The sequence below is a fragment of the Lithohypha guttulata genome (assembly GCF_036872675.1).
Source record: "Lithohypha guttulata strain CCFEE 5908 chromosome Unknown scaffold_1, whole genome shotgun sequence".
NCBI classification, from domain to species: Eukaryota; Fungi; Ascomycota; class Eurotiomycetes; order Chaetothyriales; family Trichomeriaceae; genus Lithohypha; species Lithohypha guttulata.
Genome location: NW_027042750.1, coordinates 1,292,578 through 1,319,081, shown reverse-complemented (window position 1 = coordinate 1,319,081; position 26,504 = coordinate 1,292,578). Strand labels below are relative to the sequence as shown.

Sequence of the window (26,504 nt, the reverse complement as noted above, 5' to 3'; positions counted from 1 at the left end):
CAATCGTTGACACAACGGCATGAAATTCGCCAAGTGGCAGGCATGCCTCAAGTCAAACAGCTTGGGCATAAGAGAGTTTAACACTGCAGATGATTCGTTGTTCAGTCAATCAAGTGTGACAATCAAGCAAACGGATTCAAAGAACCCCGTATCGAGCCAGATAGATATTAGGCTTACTCGAAATTGAACACCAATTCTCTACCATATGACAAACACGTTTTCCACACCTTGGTCGTAATTGCCTGCGAAAGTGCACCCTTTCTGGTGTTCGAGTGCATGTGAGTTCTGAGTGACGCGAAAAACTTAGCGCAGATCCCTGGTGGGGTTGACCGAACCAAAAAGTTGTAGCAGACCATGTCTCGACGTTTTGTATTTTGTTCTCAGAATTCTCTACACCATGGTCACTCGATAGCTAAAACTCATTCCTCACCGTCCACCGCGATGGCGACAAATTCGATCAAACTATTGACTGGTAACAGCCACCCTTTGCTTGCTAAGGCTGTGGCTGCGAGGTCAGTGAGCATGCTATTAGCTAAGGGCTTGGGTTTGACTCGATCTTAGACTCGGTATTGAGCTCACACAGATTATGGTCTTACAGTATTCGAATCAGGAAACAAGTGTGACTATTGGAGAGTCCGTCAGAGACGAAGATGGTAAGCATCTAGCAATTCTACCCTGGGCTGAACTCGAAAGGACTGACTCAACTTCTAGTCTTCGTCCTCCAGTCAACCAAGCCGAACGATATCAACGATGGTCTCATGGAATTATTGATCATAATAAACGCCTGCAAGACCGCCTCCGCACGTCGAATTACAGCTATCCTACCCAACTTCCCGTATGCTCGACAGGACAAGAAGGATAAGTCGCGAGCACCTATCACAGCAAAACTCATGGCCAACATGCTTCAAACTGCAGGCTGTAACCATGTCATAACTATGGATCTCCACGCCAGCCAAATACAAGGCTTTTTCAACGTCCCCGTCGATAACCTCTATGCCGAGCCTAGTAGTGTCAAATGGATACGAGAGAACCTCCTTCACGAAAGCGAACACGGTCAGGAAGTGAATGGTCAAAGACAAGAATGCGTGATCGTCAGCCCAGACGCTGGCGGTGCCAAGAGAGCTACTTCTATGGCTGACAGACTCAATTTGGGATTCGCCTTAATCCACAAAGAGCGCAGTGCACCTGGCCAAGTCAGCAGAATGACTCTGGTGGGTGATTGCAAAGGTAAAACTGCTGTGCTGGTGGATGATATGGCAGACACCTGCGGTACTTTGGCTAAGGCGGCTGATGTGCTCACTAAGCATGGTGCGAAAGACGTGGTTGCGCTGGTCACTCACGGCATCCTTTCGGCAAACGCGGCAGAGACATTACGCAAGTCTCAACTGTCACGTATTGTCATAACAAACACTGTCCCAGTCTCGGATGAGAAAATGAAGGCTTTGACAGTACCAGAAGGCGAGAAGGGCTGCCGTTTAGAGACAATCGATATCGCACCTGTATTAGCTGAAGCCATTCGAAGAACACACAACGGTGAATCAGTCAGCTACCTTTTCTCTCACCCTGTGGCATAGGAGACTGCGGGAATAAGTGAGAGGGACTTTAATCGAAATCGAGAATATGGCTACAAATGTGGAGCTGGGTCTTCACCTCTTCTCCTTGGAAAGAGTGCGAGTGGCTCGAGTTTGAAGACTTGTTCAAACGTTAGTAGTGAAGGCTCGACTGAAACCAGAGATTGGGCTTAGGAGGCGCAGCGCACAGGATGCGAAGAAGTACAATGGCTATCAACTGGCGCGCATCCTGGTTGCTACAGGTCAGTGGTGGCAACGATAGTTTCGAGGTACAATGCTGGAGAAATGTAATATGCTACTATTCAGCGAACCGGAGACCAACACTTCATTCCTCTACTCATCTATTACTCGTCTTCATGTCACGTCATTCGGGAGACCTTCTCGACGAATCTTTTTTGGTCTTCGTGGGGATTTCGAGCGCACAAATGGTGTTCAGTGGTCGCTAGTTGTAATTTTAAGAGCAATATCAAACTCTCCTGCGAGATCTTGAGGCGAGGAAGACACCAAAGAGCGGTTTGATATCCTTTTCGAGCAAAGAGTCCTGCAGCCATTCACTAGAGTTACATGCTGGTTTTCTCCTGCCTAAGAGATTGGTTCTGGTAAGTTGCAAGAATTTCATAGCATGTCCGTTGCTTATGTTAACGCTCATCGAAGGCTTCAATTTGAGTCTGGAGTTTCTGCTCGAGAACTCGTGGTCGAAAAGTGAGCGCGAGCACATACAGACGATGGCAGGTGTTAAACGCAAGCACGAGGAGGTTTGGCAGGAGTATGATCTCGGCTTCAGAGAGCGAGATCGTAATCATAGAAACTGGATACGGGAGCAAGATCGAAAGCACAAGGAATGGATGGAGGAGGAAGACAGCAGGCATAAGAAGTCGATGTAGGAGCAGGACGGTTTTCACAAGAAGGTGATGCAAGACCGAGAGCAGGAGCATGCTCGCATCCGCAAAGAGCAAATCAAAGTACACGAAGATCTGATGCCAAAGCTCTTTCCTAAGTCACAAGTGGGAGTACTCAACTTTGCCGAGGCTGACATAACCTCTGGAGACAGTCTAAGTGAATCAGCCTTGGTTGTGGCAGGCTTCCTATCACTCACAGACAAAGAATTATTCTCTTTCGAGCCTGTCGCTCGATTGCGCTCTATCAAGGAGCATGTCTACCGGTGGCAGGGCATGGCCAGACGTGTTGCAGCTATCAAGGAAGTTCACGAGATTGTGTGTTGCTTGATGGGCAAGTTTCCAGTATCTGACACGACATCAAATTCAAGAGATGCGTACTATGCATTGGGTGACCAGTGGGCTACATTGCCTCCCATACACGAGCAGAACCAAGAGAAGTCCAAGCAAGAAATTGGGCGCAGATTTCAATATGCGGAGAATGCAATCTACCCAGACATGCCATACGCCGACGCCAGCGCCGAGATCAACTTTTTGATTGAGCAAGTAGATCGTGCTGAGCGTCTCGACTATGCCTTCTCTCGCCAGCTGTGTCTATATATCCTTTTGCAAGTTCAAACGTTCCTGTGGATCGACGGCTGGGTGCCTCAAGATCTGCGAACGATTGAGTTTGTGCAAGGACTGCGGGCCATTGGTCTACCGAGTACCTTCACGTTGAAAAATTCATTGCTACATGTGATCGTCAATCATATGAAGCGCGTCGGGAACAATGACCTTGAAGTCATCAGAGACTATGAGGTTGAAGAGGTGGATTGATCTTCAAATATGGCATCTGAACTCTTCACCGAAGCAAAGAATTGTACTTTAGTATACGAACCTTCCGGCATTCGAGACGTTGCTGCATCGTAAACGTCCTTGTTTCCTTTAGTATACGCCTCAATTCGCTCCAGTTCGCATGAATATATTCGACGGCATACCACTCTGAGCAAACTTCGCCCCCTCAACTCCATAATCGATCTCCGGTCCTTCCTGCTGGAACCCCATCTTTCCATAGACGTGCCTTCCCATGGTCGACGCTTCCATGCAGGCTTCAAGTCCACCTCTGCGTTTCGCCTCGTCCAAGCCCCACTGCACAAGTTTTGTCGCGATGCCTCTTCGCTGGAACGATGGGTGGACGACGCACAGGTCGAGAGCCATGACTGCAGGAGGAGACGCGTTAGCTTTACTTTTCGCTAGCTCTGTACGCTGTCTGTGAAGGTTGCGATCCAGTTCGCAGAGGTAATTTTGTTCGGATGTGTCGCCTGGGTAGAGAGCTTCGAGGTCCATGACTCTACTCAGATCTTCGACTGGTGGCTCACCGTGGCCTTCGACGACTGAGAGCTGAAGCCAGACGGCCAGACCGACAATGCGCTCCGTGCCTGACTCTGGATCTGGTAGTGTCGCTTTCAGGAAAATTTTGTTCGGTCTGCCGTGCTTGTCTCGGCTCGTGGAAGACTCAAAGCTGGTCGTCATTCGTTCTGTTGCGCGAACCCTGCCTTCGGGAGTGTCCCAGCCTGGGTTTTGGGCCTGGAGTATCTGGTCGGGTACCTGGATACCGAAGCATTGGTATACGACGTCGAATCCAATCTTGAGGTCTTCGGCTGATTCAATGACGGCGACTTGCACTTGAGGTTGATTTTGTGAGGCCATTGTAGTTCGTTTTCCTTTTTGTCAGGAGTCGTTAAGGTGTTCGGTGAAGTTCGTCTTATGTACGTGTTCACTTAGACGAGGATAAGTTATTCTGGGGACTCTTGGCTCTGCGGATTTCTGCACCCCACGCCACTAACAATTTTGTAGTCGAGTGCATTGCCGTCTGTTTTGAGTCAGTGGCAGAGGAAGGGTCAAACATTCTGATTATTCAGCTCATTTGCACTTCCGATGTTGCTGCAACATGGTTACAACCTCCCTGTAGCGGCTGCTCCAGCTGATGAGTCGAGAGCAAAAATGTCTGACCGCGTTCAACGTGCCAATATTGCCAAGTATACGATCGAGTACGACGCACGTTTAATCTGACACGTCAACATGCAGCATTCGTCTTGGTCTATCGCATTAGTGATGAAAGTCGAAATTCTTCTGTCCCTTTCTCCCCCTTGATTTAGCTTCATCGACGTCGACGTTCCTGCCTTGTCCTGTTTGGCTGCCATACAACAAGTTCTCGACATACTCAGCGATCGCCAGACTTGATGTCAACCCAGGAGACTCGATACCCAGCAGATTGACGAACCCAGGAAAGCCATCGTCCTTCTCCTCCTTGATATAGAAGTCAGCAAAAGTTGGACCAGCTGTACCACTTGTCTTGCCAAGTTTCGGTCGTATACCACAATAGTCTAGGTCGACCGCAGATCTGTCAACGCTGGGCAGATATGTAGCGATCATGTCAAGTGCTTCTTTCAGCTGGTTTGGGTTCGGGCTCAGAGCTCCAGGTGCGTCTGGGGAGTCAATCCATTCCACGTCAGGTCCAAAACGAACGCGCCCGGCCATATCAAGGGTTAGGTGAGTGCCCAAACCACCAAGACCAGGTACTGGTGCAGGATAGAGGAGCGTTTTGGGTTTTGGATGAGAAGATGCATAGGAGAAGTAGGTACCTTTGGCGTAATATGGTTTTATCTGACGATGATCCGGCAAAATTGAGTTTGACAAAGGTATTGCTGCAAGACCAGCTGAGTTGATAAGCGTCTCAACCTCGATGGCGTCTTCATCCTCAGTTGGCTGTGTGAAACCTGTAGTGGAAAGCGGATCCATCGTCTTCGTATAAATTTTGTAATTACCTGACAGCAGTCTCTCAACGCGAGACACACTCGTGTGAAGGACATCCGTGCCGCCATTATCGAGGAAATCAGCTTCGAGAAACTGCATGAAGTTGTGTGAGTCAACTATGCCTGTACTCTCGGATTCAAGTACACCAGCTTCAGCACGGACGTCTGGCTCTCTTTCCGATATCTGATCGCGCGTAAGGAACTTAGTGGGAACCTGATCGTACCCGACCTCGCTGGCGAACTTGTGAACCTTTTCCAGCTCGGACATTTGCTGCTCATCTTGAGCTATAATCCATTTCTTTGTGCGACGATAAGGAATGCCTTGCTTGTCACAGAGATCATAGAGCTTGAACTTCCCGGCCAAGCAGAGATCGGTCTTGAGAGTGTTGTGTCCGTAGTACAGGCCGGCATGGATGACTTCCGAATTTCTAGACGATGTCTCCGTTCCTATAGCACCATGACGCTCGATTAGGATAGTGCTGGTATCTGGCCGAGAAAGCGTGAGCTGTCGAGCGATGGCTAGACCTACTGCACTACCACCGATAACAGCATGGGTGAAGTCCACTCTTTGCTGCGCCGAAGCTGAGAAGCAGCGGGTGATCTGTTGATTCAGTCGTTTCTGCCAAGCGGGGCGGAATGCTAGAAATACTGAAGGCGTAATGGCCATAGCTACAAGATCTACCTTATCTCCTTTTCAATAGACCTTGCGAAGCTCGTTATGTGCTTATCATTATGACTGACCTTGAGCTCGTTCTCTCTGGCAAGCTCAATCTAGAATGTGCTACGATTTCTTGTAACAACTAGACTGCACATCCAATTATCTGGAGACGCATCAATTTTAGCTAGTCTGTGCAAGAGGCAGTCCACGTTCTTAAGCATGTTGAGTTCATTAGTATCAAGCTGAACAATGATGTCGATGAAAGACGACTTGCATCTTTGAGTGTCTGGTCTTCTGTACTACGGAGTGCTACAAACTCACTGACCACAGGCCCAAGAGCTCTGGTATTGATGCCTAAGGCTTTCGCAAGCACGCAATTCAGTGCTCAGCAAATCAGACCAGGGCAGCATCCATTCAGGAGGTTTAACAAGCGTGGTGAACTTCTCCTGACATCACTACCGTATATAGGAGTTGCTTGCTATCTCTCGCTGCCATCCTGCCATCTGAGCAACCTCATCGTCGCTACCATATTGCTGAATCTTGCAGACCAGGTAAATACATGAGCCCTGACAAGACGCTGTGTCTCCACTTTACTACCCGAGAAAGTCGCCGAACATGGTAAGTTACCAGCCAAACAGAATGCGTGAACAAGTCCGGTCGTTGGGGGTCATACCTGCTGCTGTTTGGAAACACGGACTTCCTACAGATTGATGACGGGCGCGTGTGCCTGTATAGCAGTGGCAGTGAGGGGTTGCTGTCACGAGTTCATACGTCCATCCTTCTACCACACTTCTTCCTCGCAACATTTAGCACAGTTCACGATTTCTTCGTGAATGGCAGCTACTTCTCAGCACAGAGACGAAAAGTGAATCAAATCCTGACGATCACACAAACATGCCTATTGTATGCAACCCATGCTCGTTTCTGTGATGAGTCATATTCTTACGAACATAACTATCAAGGCTACAGTTGATCTACGTGATGATGGTACCGTTGAGAAGCCCGTGAACCGAGAGGCCCCGGTAGACGAACTGGTGTCGAGGTAGAGGATTGCTAGAACTTACAGCTTGATCTACAATTAGACTAATGCAAGAATAGCTGGTTAACCACGAAAGACCATTACGATCGTAATCATGGCCCAATCCAGCACAAGGAAGGTGACGAACACGAGATAACGATCGACGGTTTGGTCGCTAGACCTTGTAAGCTCACAATCCAGGATTTACAGACCAAGTTTTCTCAATCGAAGGTGGCATGCGCTCTATCTTGTGCTGGCAACCGTCGGCATACAATGCGAACACGAATTAAGGATGTTTCTGGCATCGATTGGTACGATGGCGCAGTCATGAACTGTGTATGGGAAGGTCCACGACTATCTGATGTTCTTCGTGAGCTGGCCGGCTCTGATGAAGTTAGTCAGACAGAGAGGCAACAGCAGAAACATGTACAGTTTGCAAGCTATGGAACGGAAACTCAAGAAGACAAGTGGTATGGTGGGAGTGTGCCTTTTGAGAGAGTTATGGATCCGGACATGGACATTGTTCTGGCTGTCAAGGTGAAACCTCCTCTGAGTGGACTCCACACGAGCGTCTTGCTGACGGTATTGGACAGATGAACGACGAACCCTTACCACCACGCCATGGCTTTCCAGTCCGGGCGATAGTGCCTGGCGTTCTCGGGGCTCGAAGCGTGAAATGGCTTGACAGAATTACAGTATCCGAGGAGGAATCTCCCAATTTCTACCAGAAACACGACTACAAAATCTTACCACCAGACGCAGTCGACAAGAAGGCGGCGGAACCATATTGGAGCCAGATACCTGCCATGCTTGAGATGCCCGTGAATGCATGCGTAGCGGTACCGACATACAAATCAACTGTCAAGCTACCCGATTCCGGCATGCTGGACGTTCAAGGTTATGCGGTGCCGCAAGGCCACTTCGGGCCTGTAGTTCGTGTTCAGGTATCAGGTGACGAAGGTAAAACTTGGATCGATGCCAAACTTGATCACGGGCCGCCAGAGCTCGCGAACAAATGGACATGGGTATTTTGGAATTGCCAGGTCAAGATGGAGAAGGGTGAAGGCAAGAAAATCTTCGCGAAAGCTACAGACAAGGCTGGAAATACACAGGAATTGGAACGAAGCACTTGGAACTTGAGAGGTGTGGCCTACAATGGATACGAGGCTGTTTTTGACCTTACGGTAGTTTAGACAATATTACCAGATGTATATGTATAGGTACTGATGGTTGGGTAGTTGGGGCCTATTTCGAGCGGACCAACTCTTGCCTAAAGAATGATGTTTTAGGTAGACTTGGGGAGCTTCTCGACTTCTTAGCGACGCGCAACAGCTATCTACTGTGTTTACTTCATTCAAGGATTGCGACTCATCAAAGGTCAAAAAAGCGTGGACAGGGCGTAGCAAACGAGTGCGGCTCAGGATACCTAGGTAGTTGGATGCTTCTTCTCCGTCACTGAATTCCAACAAACACAACAGAGACTCACTTGATGGTTCGCTTCGTAACGCTGAGCAAAGACCGTTGTTCGCATTATGAAGGCACAATTACATACTAGAGTAGGGGTTCATTCATTGCCATCCAGACGATCAGCGTCTGGGTGGGCATCGTCAAACAATTGCTGGGAAGATGAGCAGGTTAGAAATGCTCGTGCGTCCATGCAAGATGTGGTTACCTGAAGTTCCTTGCATGTACCATCACAACGTGAATCTTGAGCTGAAAGGCTGTAGCAAACTCGAGATCAGCGAATCATGAGTCCAGTCTGGGGTCGATTCAGGAATAGTTTTACATGGATTGAGAGTGAGACGTGCACAGCGTCGAGACCAATGGCCAAGCGAAGTTCCCAGACACAACGTCGATAACAGCATCCCTCATCATGTTCACTTCTGGTGTACAACGGAGGTTGCTATTGCGCAAGCTGGTATCCGAAACAGACAAACAGTGTGATGATCAATTCGAAAATCAGTCTGCATGTTTCTTCAGGGCAGGAAACTTTGGAAGGAAGGCACGGTTGATGAGGTAGAAGCGTACGCCTCTTTCCAAAAAGCCCGGAAGCCAAAAGTTACTCCATCGAACTAGTCGAGCAAGACTCGATCGGACAAAGTCCTCGACCTCATCACACAGTTGACTTTCTCCCATCTGCACCCTCACATTCCCATCATTCTTCCTTGCTGTTGTATATTTTTCTGTGCTGTAATCGTTGTGCAGTGCGGCGGCTAGTTTGCAGGTTCGGTTCAGCGAGGAGTTGGGTTCGGTTGTGCTCACGGTTGCCACAGTCTGTTCTGGTTTGTTTCTCCTGCGTATCCGGTGTTCATCTACCGCTGACGGCCAGATGTAGTATATTGTCGAAATATACCTCGTTCCCTCGCTGTACCTTTGCAAAATCTATCCGACAAGTCTGATATACTGGGAGCAAAAGAAGCAAACGAGATTGTTGATATATTAAAAAACACAATACTTCATTATGGCAGCTGCAGTACCATCTGTTCCAAAGTTGGATCGATATGTTGTCATACACGTGGCTACTACTTGTGATGAGCATGGAGTCTATGTCACCAAGGACTCGGCTGAGGTGATTGAGATCGGCTGGATGCTGCTCGATAGTAAAACTTGTGACGAGGTACGCAATACCAGAAGGGACATCGCAAATTATGGCTAGAGCTAATCATGTGCTCTCCAACAGCTCTTTCGTGACAGTGTTCTCGTCAAGCCCGTCAACACTCCAATCACACCTTTATGCAGTAAGTTCAGCCTGCGTGAGCACAATTTGTACACAATCGTCATGCGCTGACACACTCTCAGCAAGCTTGACCACCATACAATGGGAGCACGTACGTAATGCTGGCACATTCAGAGACGCTATCGCTCAATTCGACCGTTTCGCTACCGAACATCTGACCTCTAAGAGCCTGGAATTCGCTTTTGTCACCCTCGACAGCTGGGATCTGCGGGTTCAGCTGCCTCGAGAAGCCCGAGACAAATCTGTTGTCCTACCAGCCTATTTGCAGCACAGCCGGACCTTCGACCTTCGCCAGGAATATTCCAAGTGGCAACAGAGACATCCTGAATCTCTCCCCTTCGGTCCAAGCTCCTTAGCAAACATATGTGCTGCCCTCGAGGTGGACCCTGTGCAATCTTCGGCTCCAATTAAGCACAATCTACCCTTTCATCTTCAGGCGCTTGCACCTGCTTCACCACGTCGTGCCATGGAAGAGGCCATAACCTTGGCTCGAGTACTACGTGGTCTCATACGCAAGTCTCAGCCTCAACACGAACACCCTGAAATCCTCAGCCGACCCATGGATGCGCGTGCTGATGTGAACGCCTTTCTCAAGGAACGATCCAAAGTTCTTCATATGAATGGTCTACCTCACGATACCACTCAATCTGAACTCGAAAGTTGGTTCACTCAATTTGGTGGTCGACCTATCGCTTTCTGGACTTTGAGAACACCTGATCAACACAAACCGACCGGCTCTGGATTTGCTGTCTTTTCTTCTCATGAAGAGGTATGTCATTCTGCAATTCCGAGAACAAGCATGGCACTGACATTATGACAGGCTGCGGAGTCACTCTGTATGAACGGTCGTGCCTTGAACGAAAAGGCTATAGAAGTCTCACCATCCTCTAGTCGAGTATTGGACAGAGCAGCCGACATCCTGACGCCGTTTCCTCCAAGCAAGAACCGGCCCCGTCCTGGGGACTGGAACTGTCCATCATGCGGGTTCTCGAATTTCCAACGCAGGACAGCCTGCTTCAGGTGTTCCTTCCCAGCTGCTGGGTCTGGTGGTGATCCGTATAGCTATGGCTATAGCGGATATGCTCCTCCTCATATGATGGGCCCTCCACACATGGGTCATGGTCACGGTATGGGTCATCACGGCCGTGGAGGTGCAGGTGTCGTACCGTTCAGAGCTGGTGACTGGCGCTGTGGTGCTGAAGGATGTTCTTACCATAACTTTGCAAAGAATGTGAATTGCTTGCGTTGTGGTGCCTCTCGCTCAGGAGCGGCTATTGTCGTTGATCAGTCATTTCCTTCGCCTATGGGCCATCCACCTCCTTCTGATTATGGTATGGGTCCAGGCTCAATGGCGAGCACACCTGGTCCGGGTCCTTATGGCCCTGGTGCAAACAACTTCGCATCCGGTGCTGCTTTTGCTCAACCTCCTCCTCAACAATATGGTATGCCCGGTATGGCTCCTGGTGGTGGCTTCCCACAAATGGGTATGCAACCAGGCTACGCGTCAAGCACCGTTTCTCAGACATCTTTCGGTCATCCTGCGGCCCAGGCGGCCTTCACGGGCGCTGCCGATACTCAGCTACAAGGTCAGAACGGGTTCTATGGTCAAGAGCCTGGTTCAGACCCATTTGCCTTCTTGGCTGGCAACCTAGGTCAGATGAATATCCACGATGATCCAAGTGGACCTCGAGGTCGCAATGGTCAATCTGCAAAGAGTCCAGCTTAGGAAGTGACCCGACGCAGTTTTGGTCGTTACCTAGACCCGAATCGTTCACGAATCACGGAAAGTGCAGCTTTCAAACAGTGATTCTTGTTGTCAAGATGCAACACATCGAACTGAACAGGCTATTACCCAGCAATTCTTTGCTTGCTTGACACATGATCAGCAACTTCGATGGCTGTACGCCGTGATGTTGTCTGCATACTGCACACAACGAACTCGAGCAGTCAGGATGAGTATCCCACGACTCGCTAATCATGCCGTTGTCAAATGAGCATGCACTAAGAGGAGGCATATGGAGGTGGAATCTATATCGATATTATTGTGGAGAGAGAGATATATCAATGCATGTTGGGGAGAGGGGTATTACTTCTTATGTGTTGTGAGAGCTCGTGACATTTGTGGCTCGAATATTAGGACATATATATTCACAGGGTGATGTCAACAGCGTGCGGAGGAGGTGTGTCACAGAGCTTTGCGTAAGAGAAGGAGCTCGAAGGTGTGAGAAGTCGGTGTGATGTCGCAGAAATCGTTTAATACGTACCAAAATATTGTGGGCTGGCTGTGGAAGAGTGACAACAACTTAGAACACTGATAAGTTTATACATGATATGATTTCTTTTCGACGATGCAAGCATCCACAATTGCATGAGAGCTGGAGAAACGCCGTGTACTTCATTGTCTAGTTCGAAACGAATTCTAGTCCACACGTTTGGATGATCGCCTTCACTGGGGACGAGCATTGGCAATACAGGATATACTTGGATCAGACAGAGTTGACTACTACTTGAAGTGCACTTGCGAAAGCGTCAGATACTGTGAACGCTGTTCGGCGCCACCACTATCACTGCGACATTATCCTTCAAGCGGCCAGGAAAGATAAACGTCAGATGTATGTCATCCGAGCAAGAGAGTGCCGACCCTTTGGTTTCGGATGGCCTTCATATCACACATTGACAGATAGCCATCGTACTCACAGTTCCCGCCACGTGAAGGCAGATCGACTTGGGGAACCTACACAGTGCCCACCTGTAGCACTATCAGCTTTCAGGTGGGACTTAAGATCAATAGACTATGCTATCAATTTGGAGAACTGCGCACTTCTATGAAGCAAACTATGTGCTCAAAGAAGAAGTTCTGGAACTTGCGTAACCAGGACGAGCATATGGCTTTGCATACACTCGCGCGATGTGAATATGATTGATCACAACTGCATATACAGTCATGTCATCTTTCTGAACGTGGTGCTCAGCTGAACTATGCAGCCAGACGATCAAGAACAGGATAAGCGTAGAACAAAAAACGGAGATATTGTTGTAAAGACACTTTTTTGTGCCCTCGGAAAAGCAATCGCAAGGCAGGAGAACTTACTGGACAGAAGGGTTAGTGTGATGCTCATGACTTCCCGTCACCACCCGTTACTTCAGCGGAAGTATCATCTTCGACTGTAGCTCTTCTAAACGCAGTTCCGGAATCTCCAGGAGCCACGACAACAGAAGCGCCAGTAGAGTCTCCAGTGGATTGCATTGGAAGGTCGGCTGAATCTTGCTCGCCAGACTGTTGCGACACTTCTTGCAGGAACGCGGCGATCTTATCAGTACTCGTCCCACTAATGTGTGTAGGATTGGTCGCTGAGGGTGCAAGATTCAATTCCTGCAGATCAAGGTCGTCGGGACTAGTGTCCCCATCGTCTTCGCTCTCTTTCCCGCTCGTGACAGGTGCCTTCTCTGTAACCTTCGGATTGTCAACAGTTTGGAACTGCCAGTACCAATATTCATCGATGAGAGCTCGAAGAAGTTCCAGCAAGTTGGCGTCCGTGACTGTTGCGGTGACTGCCTGAATCATACTGTTTCGAACCGCTTCGTAGTAAGTAAGAGTACTGAGCTCAATCGCTGTCATTTTGGCCGTGACTGTCGAAAGTTCCTTTCCATAAATTGCTGAAGCTTGAATCATGAGCGGGTCATGGCTTGCATACTTCTTCAAAATACCAGGAGAGACTGGTAGTTCTACTGAAAGCTTTTCTCCATCTGCTAGGGGCGTACCAGTGGCCTGAGACTTTGCAGACGTGCCATCATTGGTGCAAGCCTTCTGGGCCGCAAGAGGCTGTGGTCTTTCTTCGAGTGTCTGATGCCTCTCTTCTTTCTCTGTGCTTTGCTTACTAGACGAGGTCTTCCATAGATCAGCAGCCAGATGTCGACCACCACGTTGCCTGATCTGAGGAAGTACGTCGGGTCGGAACACGGCTGCATCAAAGGGCATGGAGAGCCTGGGTAACCATTGGCTCGTCGTATCAACTGACGGCTGCAGATCGTACCAGGATCTTTGAGAAAAGCTCGTTTGCTCGAGCGCTGCAAATGCAGGGTCCAAAAGAGATGCAGAGCTAACCACAAACGACGCTTGCAATCTTTCCATGCTGTTCTGGAAATCAGTGAATGGTTTCTGCATGAAGTCGTGATAAGCAGCAAGGACCTCAAAGTCTATGTTTACGGCTGGCGTCTCACGAAGGGTGCGCAAGTGCAATGCAAGTTTGACTTGCTCCGCAAAATGCGGGTATTTTTCCCTATACTCATCCGAAGAGGAAGGCTTCATAAGTGCTACGAAGTCCTCTCTAAGAATGTGGTATATTTTTGGATACCAGGTGGTTTGTATCGCCCTCTCAAAGGCTGTAAGCAGGTCGAATGTGATGTTGTTCGCTACACTGAACATGTTGGCGAGCTGTACTTTCCAGGCTGTCGGAGAGTTAACGGGTGCTGGCATCCAGTCAAAAGCAGCTTTGATAGCTGCATCTCTAAGTACAACGTAGCGCCGTAATTCCATGGCATTACACGCACAGCTGATGAGATGATCAACGAAATCGTCGAAGTCCCTAGGCACTTGAGCAAGATCACCCTTGATGGCATTCTTGGCATTGGCGTCAAGGTTGTATTTGGATTCCAACGTGTCTCGTGGTTCAGAGCAGGAGTTCTGACCTTGGTGCCAAACGACTTTGTGGCAATCATGACAGTAGCGTGAAGCATCTGCGGATGCCCAAAGATGATGCGACCCTTTCGGTGCTACCCTCTGAGCCTCTTGCTTCGTAGCTGGTGTCGCTGCTTTGTCATCGTTGTCTGAAGAGGCCGGCACAAATGCCTGATAACACCGGCTTTGAGTTGGAAGATCGGCTCCACCGAGACCTCGTCCCTGGTCTTGTCCACGACCACGACCACGACCACGACCACGACCACGACCACGACCATCTCCGCGTCCACGAGATGCCTGCCCACCACCTTGTGCTTGCGCGCTTGGCTGAGAGTGATCTTGTCTGACACGCTTGGCAGGTTGACCATCTTGACCATGACTCGAGGTGTTGCCTTGTGGTTGCTGAACGCCATATCCTACGCCCGATCCCCTGGGGTCGACTCGTATTGGTTGTATAGGTTCTGTAATGCCCTGCCCGTGGTTGCCCAGGCCTTGGCCTTGGTTATGGCCCATGTTTGTCATTACTCGATTTGCGAACGAGCCTTGGTTGATGCCTCCACTAGCTTGGAAGGCTGATGGACCTGTGCCAATCTGTCCTGTGTGTACTTCTCGTGTACTTTGAGCATCAGAACTCGGAAAGAACATACTGCGAGATCCACCATCTTCTGTCTCTTCAAAGCCGCGCTTGTTGGACTGGTGATGATTGCCTGCATAATGGTTGTTGGTGCTGGGAAAGAATGGGGTTGCTGTAAGCGTGGCTACAGAGTATAGGACTTGCTGGCTTGACTGCATGAACGGATTGGTGCTCGCTTGGTCAGTCGAATTGTGCGAGTAGCCAGCATTTCCCGGGCCAACAGCCTCTTGTCCAAACTGGAATTGGTATCCATAAGAAGGCATGTTTCCAGTGTAGGCCTGTGTCTGATGTTGCGGTTGAGCGAACGCGTTATTCTGCGGTGTTTGGCTCATATATGGTGCTGACGTGCCGTGTACATGCTGCAGATATGCTGCTTCAGGATATGCGGCGCCGTAGCTTCCCTGGTGCTGTTGTGCGCTCGGTAGCCCCTGGCTATACCGTTGTAGGATATCGCCGCAGGCGAGACACATATTGAGGTCTCTAGCGGGGGTGATAGGCTGCCCTCTTGCACTACATTGGTTATTGTCGCATACTTTTAAGTTATCCATGATGGAAGTCGTGTTATCTCGTGCTCATGCGAAGGAGACGAGATGGTTAAAAAGTTAGAAAATGAAGAACGGGAGAAAAAAAAAACAAGAGCATGCACACAACAATCGCCGATGGTCGTTTCATTAATTGCTGGTGTCAGTGAAGGAAATGACTTATTCCACCTGCACTGCAGTACCCCACAATGCCACTGAGCGATACCTTTAGGCTTCAGAAATAATGGACTCAATGACTGGTTGACTATGAAAAAGTAAGTCATCTGGAACAACACAATCACACTTGACTGCGTGGTGCAGAGTGTACAAAATTAATTATTGGCTGCTCATTGAATCGACTGAGAACAACCAACGAGGTAAAGAAATCCAGAATTTGTGGTGATTGTGACTTAAGGGCAGGCAAGGGCAGGTGACGAAGAGCTAAATAGTCAAACCCACGAAGAACGTTTTTTACGATGGTCGGTCTATACTGACCATGGTTTCGTGGACTCTAGCGACGAACACGACTCTCAAGTCCTTCTCATCAATGTCCGATAAGTGCAATAGCTTCGAAATCGCATTCAAAACACCGTGCCAACCTTATGCTGTACAGTCCCCCTAACCCCGAATTTCATTGGCAGATTTCTTTCAGCGAGTAGTTTTACTATGGTGATTGCTCGAGCGGATATCACCTGCGCTAGATGAAAACGATGATCATCCGCAGTGCAAGGTGATGTGTCGTCCCGCAAACCCCTAGGAGTGCTGTCAGACGTGTTCAAGCTGTTCATCGTATCAATTGAAGTATTGGCTGAAACACAACGTATTAACTGAGCAGCGTTCAATCTGGAAAAGATTCACGTGCGCTCCAGATAGAGCTGTCTTTTGTCATAAGAAGAGCTTTCGAGTTGCACAGACCGTAATCTCAAAAGTCCAGTAGAGCGTTTACTGCGGTAGGCTTCGGCTATAGTACTGTGTCCGATACATGTAGCTCCGCTGAGCACCTCTACTGTGCGGTGAAAAAACCAAATGTGGTTGGCACGTGACATGCCTCGACTTCGGTTCCGACATGCTTCTTTCCGCCACCCTGCCACCTCAATTCGAAATTTCTCAACCATTTCTGAACCATTTTTGCTCGAACAAAGTGCAAAAAGAAGCTGATCAGAGTGGGACTCGAACCCACGCCACTTTCGTGACCAGGAAACAATAGAAATCAAGGTTGATACCTTAACCTGGCGCCATAACCAACTCTAAGTACGATTAGAAACAGAGTAAGACATGGACATCATTTATGCTCACCGGCCATCTGACCTAGACACTCCTTGTCATTTATGACACGTTGTTGGGGGCAAAATCTGATAGATTAGTATCTATATCAATCGTTCGATATAGCCGAGCAAGCCGAGTACGCCGTTTGGAGCCGGCTTGGCCTTCGGCTTTCGTATCGAGTGGCCATTGACGAGCAACTTACTGCAATTGGCTCTGGTCCGCTTAAAAGACTACCCGGATTGTTGGCAACTTGAAGCATGAGGTCATGTTTCTGCCCCGATCCTGGAGGATCTAGCCATCTACTACTCACCTATCACAAGCTATACATTGTGGACATATCCTCTAGTAAACGGGTTCGCGAGGCAATAAATGAGACCGATTTTACAAATGTAACACTATCCTAGACATGGCAGCACTAGTCCCTGGAGCACACCGATTACCGAGATAGAGCTCTAAAAGCATTTCGAATACAAATTCAGGGCAGTAACATCACGTGGACTCGCAACAATGAACCACTGCTGCTAACGCGGAGGACGTTTCGCGACTACCACGGCCAAGGATAGTGAACCAATAATCGAGCGTTCGTATCACAATATGGTCAGCAATATAGAGCTTCTTCATGGCGTCTGACGATGCAGAGCCTCTACCGGAGCGCTGTGAGTTGTTCAAAGACTCAATACGCGGATCAGTGATCCTCAACGGTCTTGTTAGTCATGGCTTCGGTGCTCTATCGGTCGGCCTTGATGACCGTCGTTCCACACAGGTACACGACACCATGTCAACAATGGATCAAAGACGAATGAGAGCCTCTCGAAAAGGAAATCTGTAGCAGGTATGAGTTGCAAGCCTTCCACATCTTTGGATACAACGATCCAAGCAACATGGCCAAGGAGAAGGGACCTCATCCACGTATGTAGGGGCGAGTACAGACAGCAAGGATGACAAAAGCTGTGAGAGAAAGAAATGAGTAATATTCACTCGGTTATCTCATGGTGCGCACACGCATGCCAGCACTAAACTGACAACAGAGACCATGACTGCTGTCAGGCTATGACCAGAGGTTGTTAGGCAGTTTCCAGCAGTTTGATATGGTATGTGTGAGCCCCCGTGCATGGCAGACGTTCGAGAGTCTTGCGCGCACATGGTTTGATCTGGTGCCGATGTTTTTGATTTGACAGGCGATCCTGCGACACCCACGTAAGACGGTTACATATCCAAAATTTTATGAGTTGGCAGAGGATATTGGCTCGACTATGACTCCAGGGAAATAAGTCGGTCTACATTCTCGGAGAGTTGTGTTCAATCAGCACTGCATAGAGCAGGAAGATCCACTGCATACAAAGTGCTGTCACTCCAGAGTGAAACCTTCAAATATCCTAGACACCACGTGACGCACACTTCCTCCAATATGCAAAACTTCTTCATTGGCTTCTTTCGTCACCAATGTCATATCAGAAAAGAAACAAATAAATCATGGATAATTGCCCATACTGCAATAGATTCAAAATCCCCTCATCAGATCGCTGTTCCGCTTGCTTTGTACAACGTGAACAGCAATTTCTACAATCGCTTCAAGCGCCATTCATGCAGCAACTCGTGCCAGGCCCACAGATGGGACCTGTGTTCAATCAACCTGCGCAAACCCAACCAATATTTCCACAATTAATGCACACAGTGAATGTGCTCCCTGGTCAGTTCTTCCAGATATTACCTCAGCACATGACTTTCCAGCATGGCCAATACATCTCGCAACACCAGCAGCCGCCTTTCCCAATGTCTTATCAGCAGCAGCAGTATCCTTCAGATGAGCAGTGGCGATCGGAGATAAGGAACCCAGAACCTGTCCATTCGGCAGCAGGTCAACCCCAGCCTTCCCTTTCCACCGTGCAGCAGCCCAGCTCGAAGCCGAACTTCAAGAGAGATGCAGTATGTGATGGTTATATCGACAATCCCTCTCTGATGTATCCCCAAGCCATAATAGATGGCAAGGAGTCCTTAGGAGATGAGGATGGTGATATGGAGATGGAGGCGAAGAAATTTGCGCATAATATCGACGTCTCAAACGCTATCTCGAAGGAATGCGTGTAGCACAATCTGCTGTTCACACTGATCACTTCCGGGCCACGCGCAGAGTGGTTGCAGACGCAGAGAGCGCATATCAGCGATATGTGGCTATGATAGCGGAGTATAAAGAGCGTCAGGCGATGTGCATCGCCATTGCTAACGCAAAGCCGTGGTTCACCGAGCACCCCGTTACTGAACAACCGGATATTGAAAGCGACCAGTCCAACGAGCAAACGCAGGACAGAGATATATTATCTGATCTAGCCGACATAGAGCCCAGAGCACTTGCAGAATGCTGGTCCTTCTTCCCTAAGGGCAAATGGCGGATACAAAAGGACAAGCTCGAGAAAGAGATTGCAGCTCTCGAAGAAGCCGTCAAGGCTCAAAGAGCACAATATAGCGACCTCGAACATTATGAGCACACCCTTGCAAAGGCATATGCTTACCGCTCTGAGCTTGAAAAACTAAGAGAGAGAAGCCAACGAAGAGGAATACTCGAAATCAGTGAGCACAGAAGAGGATTCACACGTAAGAAGTGCTTTCCCAACTCCGGGTTCGTCTGCGATATCACGTATTGTGGTCAGGAGCATCCAACATGGACATGCGGCGTGCTCTGGGAAGTGTGGTCTTACTTAGTCAGTCCTGTAAGGTTGAGAAAGAGTCTTTGGTGCCGCATTTGCAAAGGCAAATTCGACCTTGCGTCTCATCACCCCATCCAAGATCACAATGTGGGAGCTTGGTATGACCATCCGGAGAACACGGATGTATGGACGACCAGACGCACGGAGTTAAGTGACCTGGAAGAAGACTATCGCCATGATTGGCCCGAGGTTTTCAATTGGACGCCGCCTAGTATCTCCTCCATGCTTGACAAAAAGCGTGGACATCGAAGACACCGAGCTCAAAACAGCCACGTTGGAGACGGTGACGAAATGCAGATGCACGGGGAGGTCACCGCCACCGTGAACGACGACTCTGATGCTTCCTCAACCAGCCCTGAGAGCGCACAATCAAAGCAATCGAGCGAGGTGCCAGGTGTATTTCAAAAGACTCCCACCGAAGTGCACGTCTCATCTGATGAGCACGAGGATGCACAGGTACAGGATAGTAGGTATGACAGTGATTCTGGCATACATCCTGATTCGCTTCCAAGCTCTCTCGTCAGTCGTTCCAATCAAGAGAGCATCTTCGAAAGTGGCGTTAGAATGCCGACAACTGCTCATCTCTCGACGACTCAAGCGCAGCACTATTATCCAGACGAGCCCGATAGGTCCGAGCTCGACGAGGATCTGTATTACGACGAATACGATGAAGATCTGGACGATTTGCAAGATTCAATCTGCCAGGGCCTGCACTCGAGTAGGCAGAGGAGATGGTAAGCTTGCATCGTGGTGATGCCGTCGCTCTGCGAATGTTGGTAAGTTCTTGTCGTCCGCGTTGTCTTTGTCGATTTGGGGTGCATCCAGCCCCTATGTGGTCATTGTGCCGCCAGTGGCAGCGCCCCTGCTTTTTAACTTCTGCTGTTATCTTTGTGCTGCCAGTGGCAACACCTTGCTTTTGATTTATGCACTAAGAGTAGTGCTTTTTCTTTTGTCTGCCGTCCATTTGCATCTCGTCGAGATGCTGGAATGAGTATATGGCCCAGAAATCGCGATCAAGTGTGCATCCTCAAGTCATCTCGATTGCAGAGTCAGAGGCCACTTCTCTTATCGGACTTCTATAGGCGACATCTCATTGCCAAGACACGAACCTGAGAATTCTTCGTACTACAGATTCCAACTAGGAATCAGTGGTCTACTTCTCGATGGTACAGTCTTTTGAACATGGAAAATCTTGTCAGCATCGGGAATAGTGATGCATGGCACTACTGGTGGCGCGAAGCCCCGGTCCTTCTTCGCTGACGAAAGTTGTCTTCGAAGAAGTGCGCAGTTTCTTGCCTGGTAGCACAGTCTATCATGCACAAGCATCTGCTTGTCTCAAGTTTATGGGACGCCAGAGCACTGCGCAGGCTCCCTATGTCGATCTGCCTTCACGTGGCGGGAGCTGTAAGTACGACGCTTTCATCGGAGAGTGATCGGAAACTAAATGATCGACCATGTGAATGAACATGACTTCGTTGGACAATTCCAGTGCACAAACATGCGGCGACGAAGGCAATCCTGCTATTCAATCGTGCGGAGCACGGTCGTACAAGAACCAAAAGTGCTCCTGGTTGTTTGCGTGGGTAGTTAGGGCACAAGACATGCGAAAATGGAGCAGGAGAAGATCATCGGGTATCAGTTTTTAGTACTCGAACTTGACGTGACCGTGGCAGTCAGAGCGCGTTAAGGCATCGTAGGACTGATTTCAGTGATCAATACAAGATGTGATAACACACCTACAACATCGCGTTCGTGCTATATGTACTTCAATCTCTGCCGGAGGGCGCCAGCTCCCGGCTCTACAAGAAACAGCGATACCATCGTTCTGTTCAGACATCAATGTTTTCTAAAATGAACAGCCTGCTAATCAACCACCAGATCACCCTATGTTGAGAAGGACAGTCAATTCACGCATCGAGCCTTGAAACGTCCACAGTGTTTTCCACCGTCTGATATGCAATGTACTCGACTGTAGCATGCAGTTTTCGATGAGGTTCGACTCACGCTTCCTGATCTTTGGGAAGAGGCGGCTGTAAGGGTGACGGAGAATGCTGGCACATACGCCAAATTTGGCACAGTCAGTAGCCTTAAGCTGAAAGATTTCTCGTCACTCGTTGAAGTCAAGTAATGGGTCACCAGTTCTTACGAAGCAGCTACACAATGCGGTCACACCACCTCTAGTCTACAGACTGCCAAAGGTGCTGCTCTTAATCAGGTGAAGACCTACCAGGAATTTGTCCTGGTCATCACCAACCAATGTGTTGATCTGTAAACGGCAAGAATCTGTCGCATCTCTCAAGCAGTCAAAAACGAGAAAGACCTTGGGGAGTACTCCAGCACTGGAATGACTGCAAGGACGATATCGTGACATACTGTTGTGCAAGAGATTCTCGAATCGCTCAGAAGCGATTTAATCTAGCGCACTCAATATCGCAATACTCTGATGCGCTGAAGCAGCGCTACCGCACGGACTCTGGCTTCGAGCCTGGTGTCATGCAACGTCCATCAGTATTTGGCGCACTCAAGATGAGCATCTCGCAGGATGTCTTTGGGCGCATGCTGCCGTGCGAGGCAGCTGAAGCTCGAAACCCTGACGATGTGTGGAGTATATCTCTACCTTGCTTTAGTGTTTTTGTTCTCAAGTGATCTTGTCGAGCGGTGTGACTGCTCGACTATATTCGCTTCTGTTATTCTCTTTTCTTCCTTTTCTTGTGCAGCAACAGTGTTGCCCTACTTGCATTTTCTGCAAAGGGGCCTACACCTGCTGCTTTGAGGTAATACGATTGCGCTTTCTATATTTGTTCGAAGCGACAGTGTGGCACGATTGAGCGGAATCGTGATTGTGTTTGCTTATATCTTGCTTTCAGGCGACATTCTGAATTGTTTTTGAAGAAAAAACGAGAGGCTGTTCATTGTTTGTATTGTGGTTTTGAGCGAAAACCTGAGTTGTTTCTGAGAAAAGCACGAGGTTCAATGCTTGAGAACATACAGACATAGAATACACATGTTGTTCTTGCAAAAGACCTCGTCTACCCTAAATCTTTTTCCTTGAAGAGCTATTGGTTCGGGTCTACGATGAAGACTGACCAGAGAATCATGCAGAGTACATGAGATGGCATGGTCCTTTGACCCTCATGTCTCTCATACTCGTGATCCGTGCTTGATACCTAGCCAACAGTAACGACTAGAACATCAGCTTTATTCCCATGCATGACTTCTGGCCATATGGTCAGTGAATGACGTCAATGCCTCGGCACCGATATAAGGACGAAGCACATGTTCGACAGTTGAAAGACGAACGCGCGCGTGCTCGAAAAAGTCTTGGAATCACGCATAGATCATAAACATTGATTGAAGGCCGTGAAATCTAGCTACTCATCTCTCGCAAGAAAGACACTCAGGCCAGGAGACTCTCTATACGCAACCATGACACAAGGTAAAGCCCTCGGATCGACTCGCAATTTGCAACTAACAATACCACAGCACCAGACAAAGCGCGGGAGAGACTCAGCCAGGTCTCTGGTCATCTCGCCTCAGACAACCAGCCTGCACTTCCATCCAGCGGTCTTGGAAAAGATGCGATCCTCAAGAAGTCCCCCGACGATGTGGTCGTTACCTGCGCCATCCGAACGCCCTTCACGAAGGGAGGAAAAGGTCCTCTGAAGGATACAATGGGTGCCGACCTGCTTCTATACACGTTTAAGAACCTCCTGTCCAGATCGAAGATAGATCCATCTTTAGTGGAGGATATCGCTACTGGCTGTGTCCTTGCTCCAGGTGGTGGCGCAACCGAGTTTCGCGCAGCAGCTCTCGCAGCAGGCTTCCCTGATTCTACCGCAGTCAAGAGTCTGAACCGTCAATGCTCGTCTGGCCTACAAGCCTGCGTGGATATCTCAAACGCGATCAAGAGCGGTATGATCGAGATCGGTGTCGGTTCCGGCGTCGAATCGATGTCAACACAATACGGTCCAGGCGCAGTTACAGAGTTCTCGGAACTGCTTGAGAACCACATGCAGGCTGCGAACTGCAAGGTTCCTATGGGTGTACTCTCGGAACAGATGGCCAAGGACAAGAAAGTCACCAGGAAAGATCAAGATGCATTCGCAGCGAGCTCGTTCCAGAAAGCAATCAAGGCACAAGAGCAAGGACTATTTGACGAGGAGATTATGCCTGTGACAGTCAAGTATACAGACCCCAAGACTGAGGAAGAAAAGACAGTCACAGTAACCAAGGACGATGGTGTGCGGACAGGTATCACTGCTGAGTCGTTATCAAAGATCAGGGCTGCATTCGCCAAGGATGGAACCATTCACGCCGGAAATGCTTCACAGGTCTCGGACGGCGCCGCAGCAGTACTACTCATGAAGCGAAGCACAGCCGAAAGACTCGGCCAGCCAATCCTGGGCAAGTATGTCAATGCTTCAGTCGTCGGTGTGCCACCACTACTCATGGGTATTGGTCCATGGAAAGCTATACCAGTTGCGCTCGAAAAGGCAGGAATTTCCAAGGACGATGTCGACATCTTTGAAATTAACGAGGCTTTTGCTAGTCAATGCGTCTGGTGCATCAAAGAATTGGGCCTTGATGAGAGCAAAGTCAATCCCAAGGGTGGTGCAATCGCTTTTGGACACCCACTGGGCTGCACTGGTGCAAGACAAGTTAGCACACTTCTGACCGAGTTGAGAAGGACAGGGCAGAAAGTTGGTGTGTCGAGTATGTGCGTGGGTACTGGTATGGGAATGGCTGCTGTATGGGTTGCGGAATAATTGCGTATAACGGCGTATGGTTTCTTGAATTGAGTCTTTTGTCAAGATAGATAGTTGGCCATATCGGCATTGTCGTTCGCCATTACAGCATTTTGCGCGTGCTCATTGGTGAGCGTCACCATTTGCAAGGCAGATACTTGGTTCGCTCGACATTTCACATGAAATACACGTATCCTTCCGTCCGTTATGCAAAACGGTCTTGATTCTAGCAAGCTCGGGTCAAACAAGTTCAAAACTCCAAGCCCCTTTGCAAGTCAGTTCAACAGAGGCTGGCTTTCGAAATTGCCGCTAGTGGTACTGAGATGAACTTGACGAGCTCATAGCTCTCTCACATCCAAGAAATGCCAACCTAGAATCACAATTGTGAGGGACACAACATCCTTTATTCTCTCATGCACTTGACAGGTTTGCAAGCTCCTCGTTACTGCGCGGCACATCCTAAGAAGGTTGCCTCTGCAAGCAGCGCTTCTTGTATGCAAGTAACGATGAATATCAGGTATTGTAAGAAACTTTTGAAATTGACGGAGACATTGACTCTTTAGCAAAAAAGTTCTTCTTGGTTTGGAAACACTTCTTGGTGAGTTGATGCCTCAGGCATTCAACCAGTGGTCTGCAATGCTCGTACCTGGTGATCGAGCCTTCAGCTCTACCATTTTGTCCCTTACGCCAATATCATGTTTCCTTGCAATAGCAACGGAATTGTCGTTGCGCACCTTTGACAACTGAAGATTCAAGGTTGTCATGCTTTGTGTCTTACCAAATTCCGAATTGAGCAGATCACACCACCTCTCGATTAGGATTCTCCCATTGTGGCGCAGACAAGTCCATAAGCGGGCGCTAATTCTCGCGTTCAGTTTCCCTACCTGAAGAAACCCGTCTCAACACCTCGCTTCGCCTGTATAGCGCGCGAGGCTTACAAGTCACGTTTTGTACTTTCACCGGCCCTTTAGCTCTCATCACCGAGTCAGCACAATCAGCCTCGTTTGTTGAACAGCACTGAAACCCCGACCATTTGCTTTTCTAATCTCTGCATCTCGTGGGAACGAACTACGGTGTCCACTAAGCCAGAATCGTGATTTTAGGGCATGTATAAGTCGAAAGATGTAGGTGAGGTTTCTAGATATTTATCGCAAAGTAAATCTACTGTGAATGCTTTTCAACTTAATATGCTACAGCCCAACCGACCAATCGCTGTTCACAGCATCGTCGTCCTATGGCGAGCGGTGACGTGCCAGATGAAGTCAGCTCTTCTTGAGTTGTTCAATCTGTAGAGCTAATCGAGCATTTGTAGTTTGTGCTCCAATCGATGGCCTGATTCCAAAAATGCTCGGCTATGGTAGCGTAGACCTGAAGAACCGAGTTCCCGCAATCCGATTCATGCAGATCTGCTAGGCCAGATTAGGACGTCGTATGCAGGGTGACTCCACGAAAGAAGACCAGCCTGGCTCCACCGAGTCGAGCTCAGGTCTTTCACAACATTCAAATTCGCTAGCACTCATGCGAAAGTGTTTACAGATCCTATAGCAGCTCCACCTTGCCGAGGCCTTTCGGACATGAATTTCTGGCAGTCAACTTCCCATAGAGTGACGAGACGGACTGGTTTCGGTGGCCAAGAAGCGCTTGTGAGCCGTGTGCAACGCACGACTCTTCGCTATTATTTGGCAAAGAATTAGCTTTCCAGTAAGTTCGCCACATTTTCTACTGTGAAAGCCATGAGTACTAGCCGCATGAAGTCGCACTGAATGACCTATCCATGTGCGAAAAGAGCTCAGTGAGAAGAAGCCTTTTTCCACGTGGTTGATCCAGTCATCCTGGTCAGGATGTCAACTGTATGTCGTTACTGGTTCGATTACCACACAGCCTTTTGACTAGTACGAGGAGGACTGGCCTCCGTCAGAATGCCGAGGTCGACTATTAGTGAGGCACAGCACAGATGCCACGTTGTTCATCAACCTTTGCTTTCAGGTTACAGCCAGCTTGAATGTGTATCAAGCCGGTAACAGAACTAGGTATACATGTTTGTGTCAGGAATCTACCCTGCGCAAATGCCAACATCATCATCCTAGCCACATGCTTTGCTGACTGCGCACGTGGCTTCCGCATCAATGAGTCGGGCAAAAAGCTAGGTGTGACTGGTTGTAAAATTCCGAGTTTCTTCGCTGCATCAAGAAAAGGAAAATCCGGCGGAACAGTATGTCACATCGTTCCGAAGAATGCGGTCAATGTCCCATTGGGCGAAAGTGGCATTGTCCACGCTTT

The 26,504-nt window shown here is 48.9% G+C and overlaps 9 protein-coding genes across 9 annotated transcripts; 6 read left to right on the top strand and 3 right to left on the bottom strand.

Annotated features, from left to right (window-relative positions):
• Positions 1-441: 441 nt before the first annotated feature.
• PRS4 (ribose phosphate diphosphokinase subunit prs4) lies at positions 442-1,574 on the top strand (the record flags this gene model as incomplete). The annotated part of the gene is made up of 3 exons (XM_064894865.1): positions 442-512; positions 562-653; positions 712-1,574. The coding sequence occupies 3 exons, from the start codon at positions 442-444 to the stop codon at positions 1,572-1,574; spliced, it is 1,026 nt and encodes a 341-aa protein (XP_064757552.1).
• Positions 1,575-2,482: 908 nt separating this feature from the next.
• Positions 2,483-3,283, top strand: LTR64_000479 (uncharacterized protein; the record flags this gene model as incomplete). The annotated part of the gene is made up of 1 exon (XM_064894864.1): positions 2,483-3,283. One exon carries the CDS (start codon positions 2,483-2,485, stop codon positions 3,281-3,283), a length of 801 nt encoding a protein of 266 aa, XP_064757551.1.
• A 120-nt stretch (positions 3,284-3,403) lies between these two features.
• Positions 3,404-4,156, bottom strand: LTR64_000478 (uncharacterized protein; the record flags this gene model as incomplete). Its single annotated transcript, XM_064894863.1, has 1 exon — positions 3,404-4,156. The coding sequence occupies one exon, from the start codon at positions 4,154-4,156 to the stop codon at positions 3,404-3,406; it is 753 nt and encodes a 250-aa protein (XP_064757550.1).
• A 399-nt stretch (positions 4,157-4,555) lies between these two features.
• LTR64_000477 (uncharacterized protein) lies at positions 4,556-5,929 on the bottom strand (the record flags this gene model as incomplete). Its single annotated transcript, XM_064894862.1, has 1 exon — positions 4,556-5,929. One exon carries the CDS (start codon positions 5,927-5,929, stop codon positions 4,556-4,558), a length of 1,374 nt encoding a protein of 457 aa, XP_064757549.1.
• Positions 5,930-7,211: 1,282 nt separating this feature from the next.
• Positions 7,212-8,131, top strand: LTR64_000476 (uncharacterized protein; the record flags this gene model as incomplete). The annotated part of the gene is made up of 2 exons (XM_064894861.1): positions 7,212-7,475; positions 7,532-8,131. The coding sequence occupies 2 exons, from the start codon at positions 7,212-7,214 to the stop codon at positions 8,129-8,131; spliced, it is 864 nt and encodes a 287-aa protein (XP_064757548.1).
• A 1,268-nt stretch (positions 8,132-9,399) lies between these two features.
• NRP1 (Asparagine-rich protein (ARP protein)) lies at positions 9,400-11,401 on the top strand (the record flags this gene model as incomplete). Its single annotated transcript, XM_064894860.1, has 4 exons — positions 9,400-9,555; positions 9,619-9,676; positions 9,738-10,444; positions 10,496-11,401. 4 exons carry the CDS (start codon positions 9,400-9,402, stop codon positions 11,399-11,401), a joined length of 1,827 nt encoding a protein of 608 aa, XP_064757547.1.
• Positions 11,402-12,790: 1,389 nt separating this feature from the next.
• Positions 12,791-15,457, bottom strand: LTR64_000474 (uncharacterized protein; the record flags this gene model as incomplete). Its single annotated transcript, XM_064894859.1, has 2 exons — positions 12,791-14,949; positions 15,001-15,457. 2 exons carry the CDS (start codon positions 15,455-15,457, stop codon positions 12,791-12,793), a joined length of 2,616 nt encoding a protein of 871 aa, XP_064757546.1.
• Positions 15,458-18,547: 3,090 nt separating this feature from the next.
• Positions 18,548-20,217, top strand: LTR64_000473 (uncharacterized protein; the record flags this gene model as incomplete). Its single annotated transcript, XM_064894858.1, has 2 exons — positions 18,548-18,858; positions 18,906-20,217. The coding sequence occupies 2 exons, from the start codon at positions 18,548-18,550 to the stop codon at positions 20,215-20,217; spliced, it is 1,623 nt and encodes a 540-aa protein (XP_064757545.1).
• A 2,688-nt stretch (positions 20,218-22,905) lies between these two features.
• On the top strand, positions 22,906-24,245 carry POT1 (3-ketoacyl-CoA thiolase with broad chain length specificity; the record flags this gene model as incomplete). The annotated part of the gene is made up of 2 exons (XM_064894857.1): positions 22,906-22,915; positions 22,963-24,245. 2 exons carry the CDS (start codon positions 22,906-22,908, stop codon positions 24,243-24,245), a joined length of 1,293 nt encoding a protein of 430 aa, XP_064757544.1.
• Between the last annotated feature and the right edge of the window lie 2,259 nt (positions 24,246-26,504).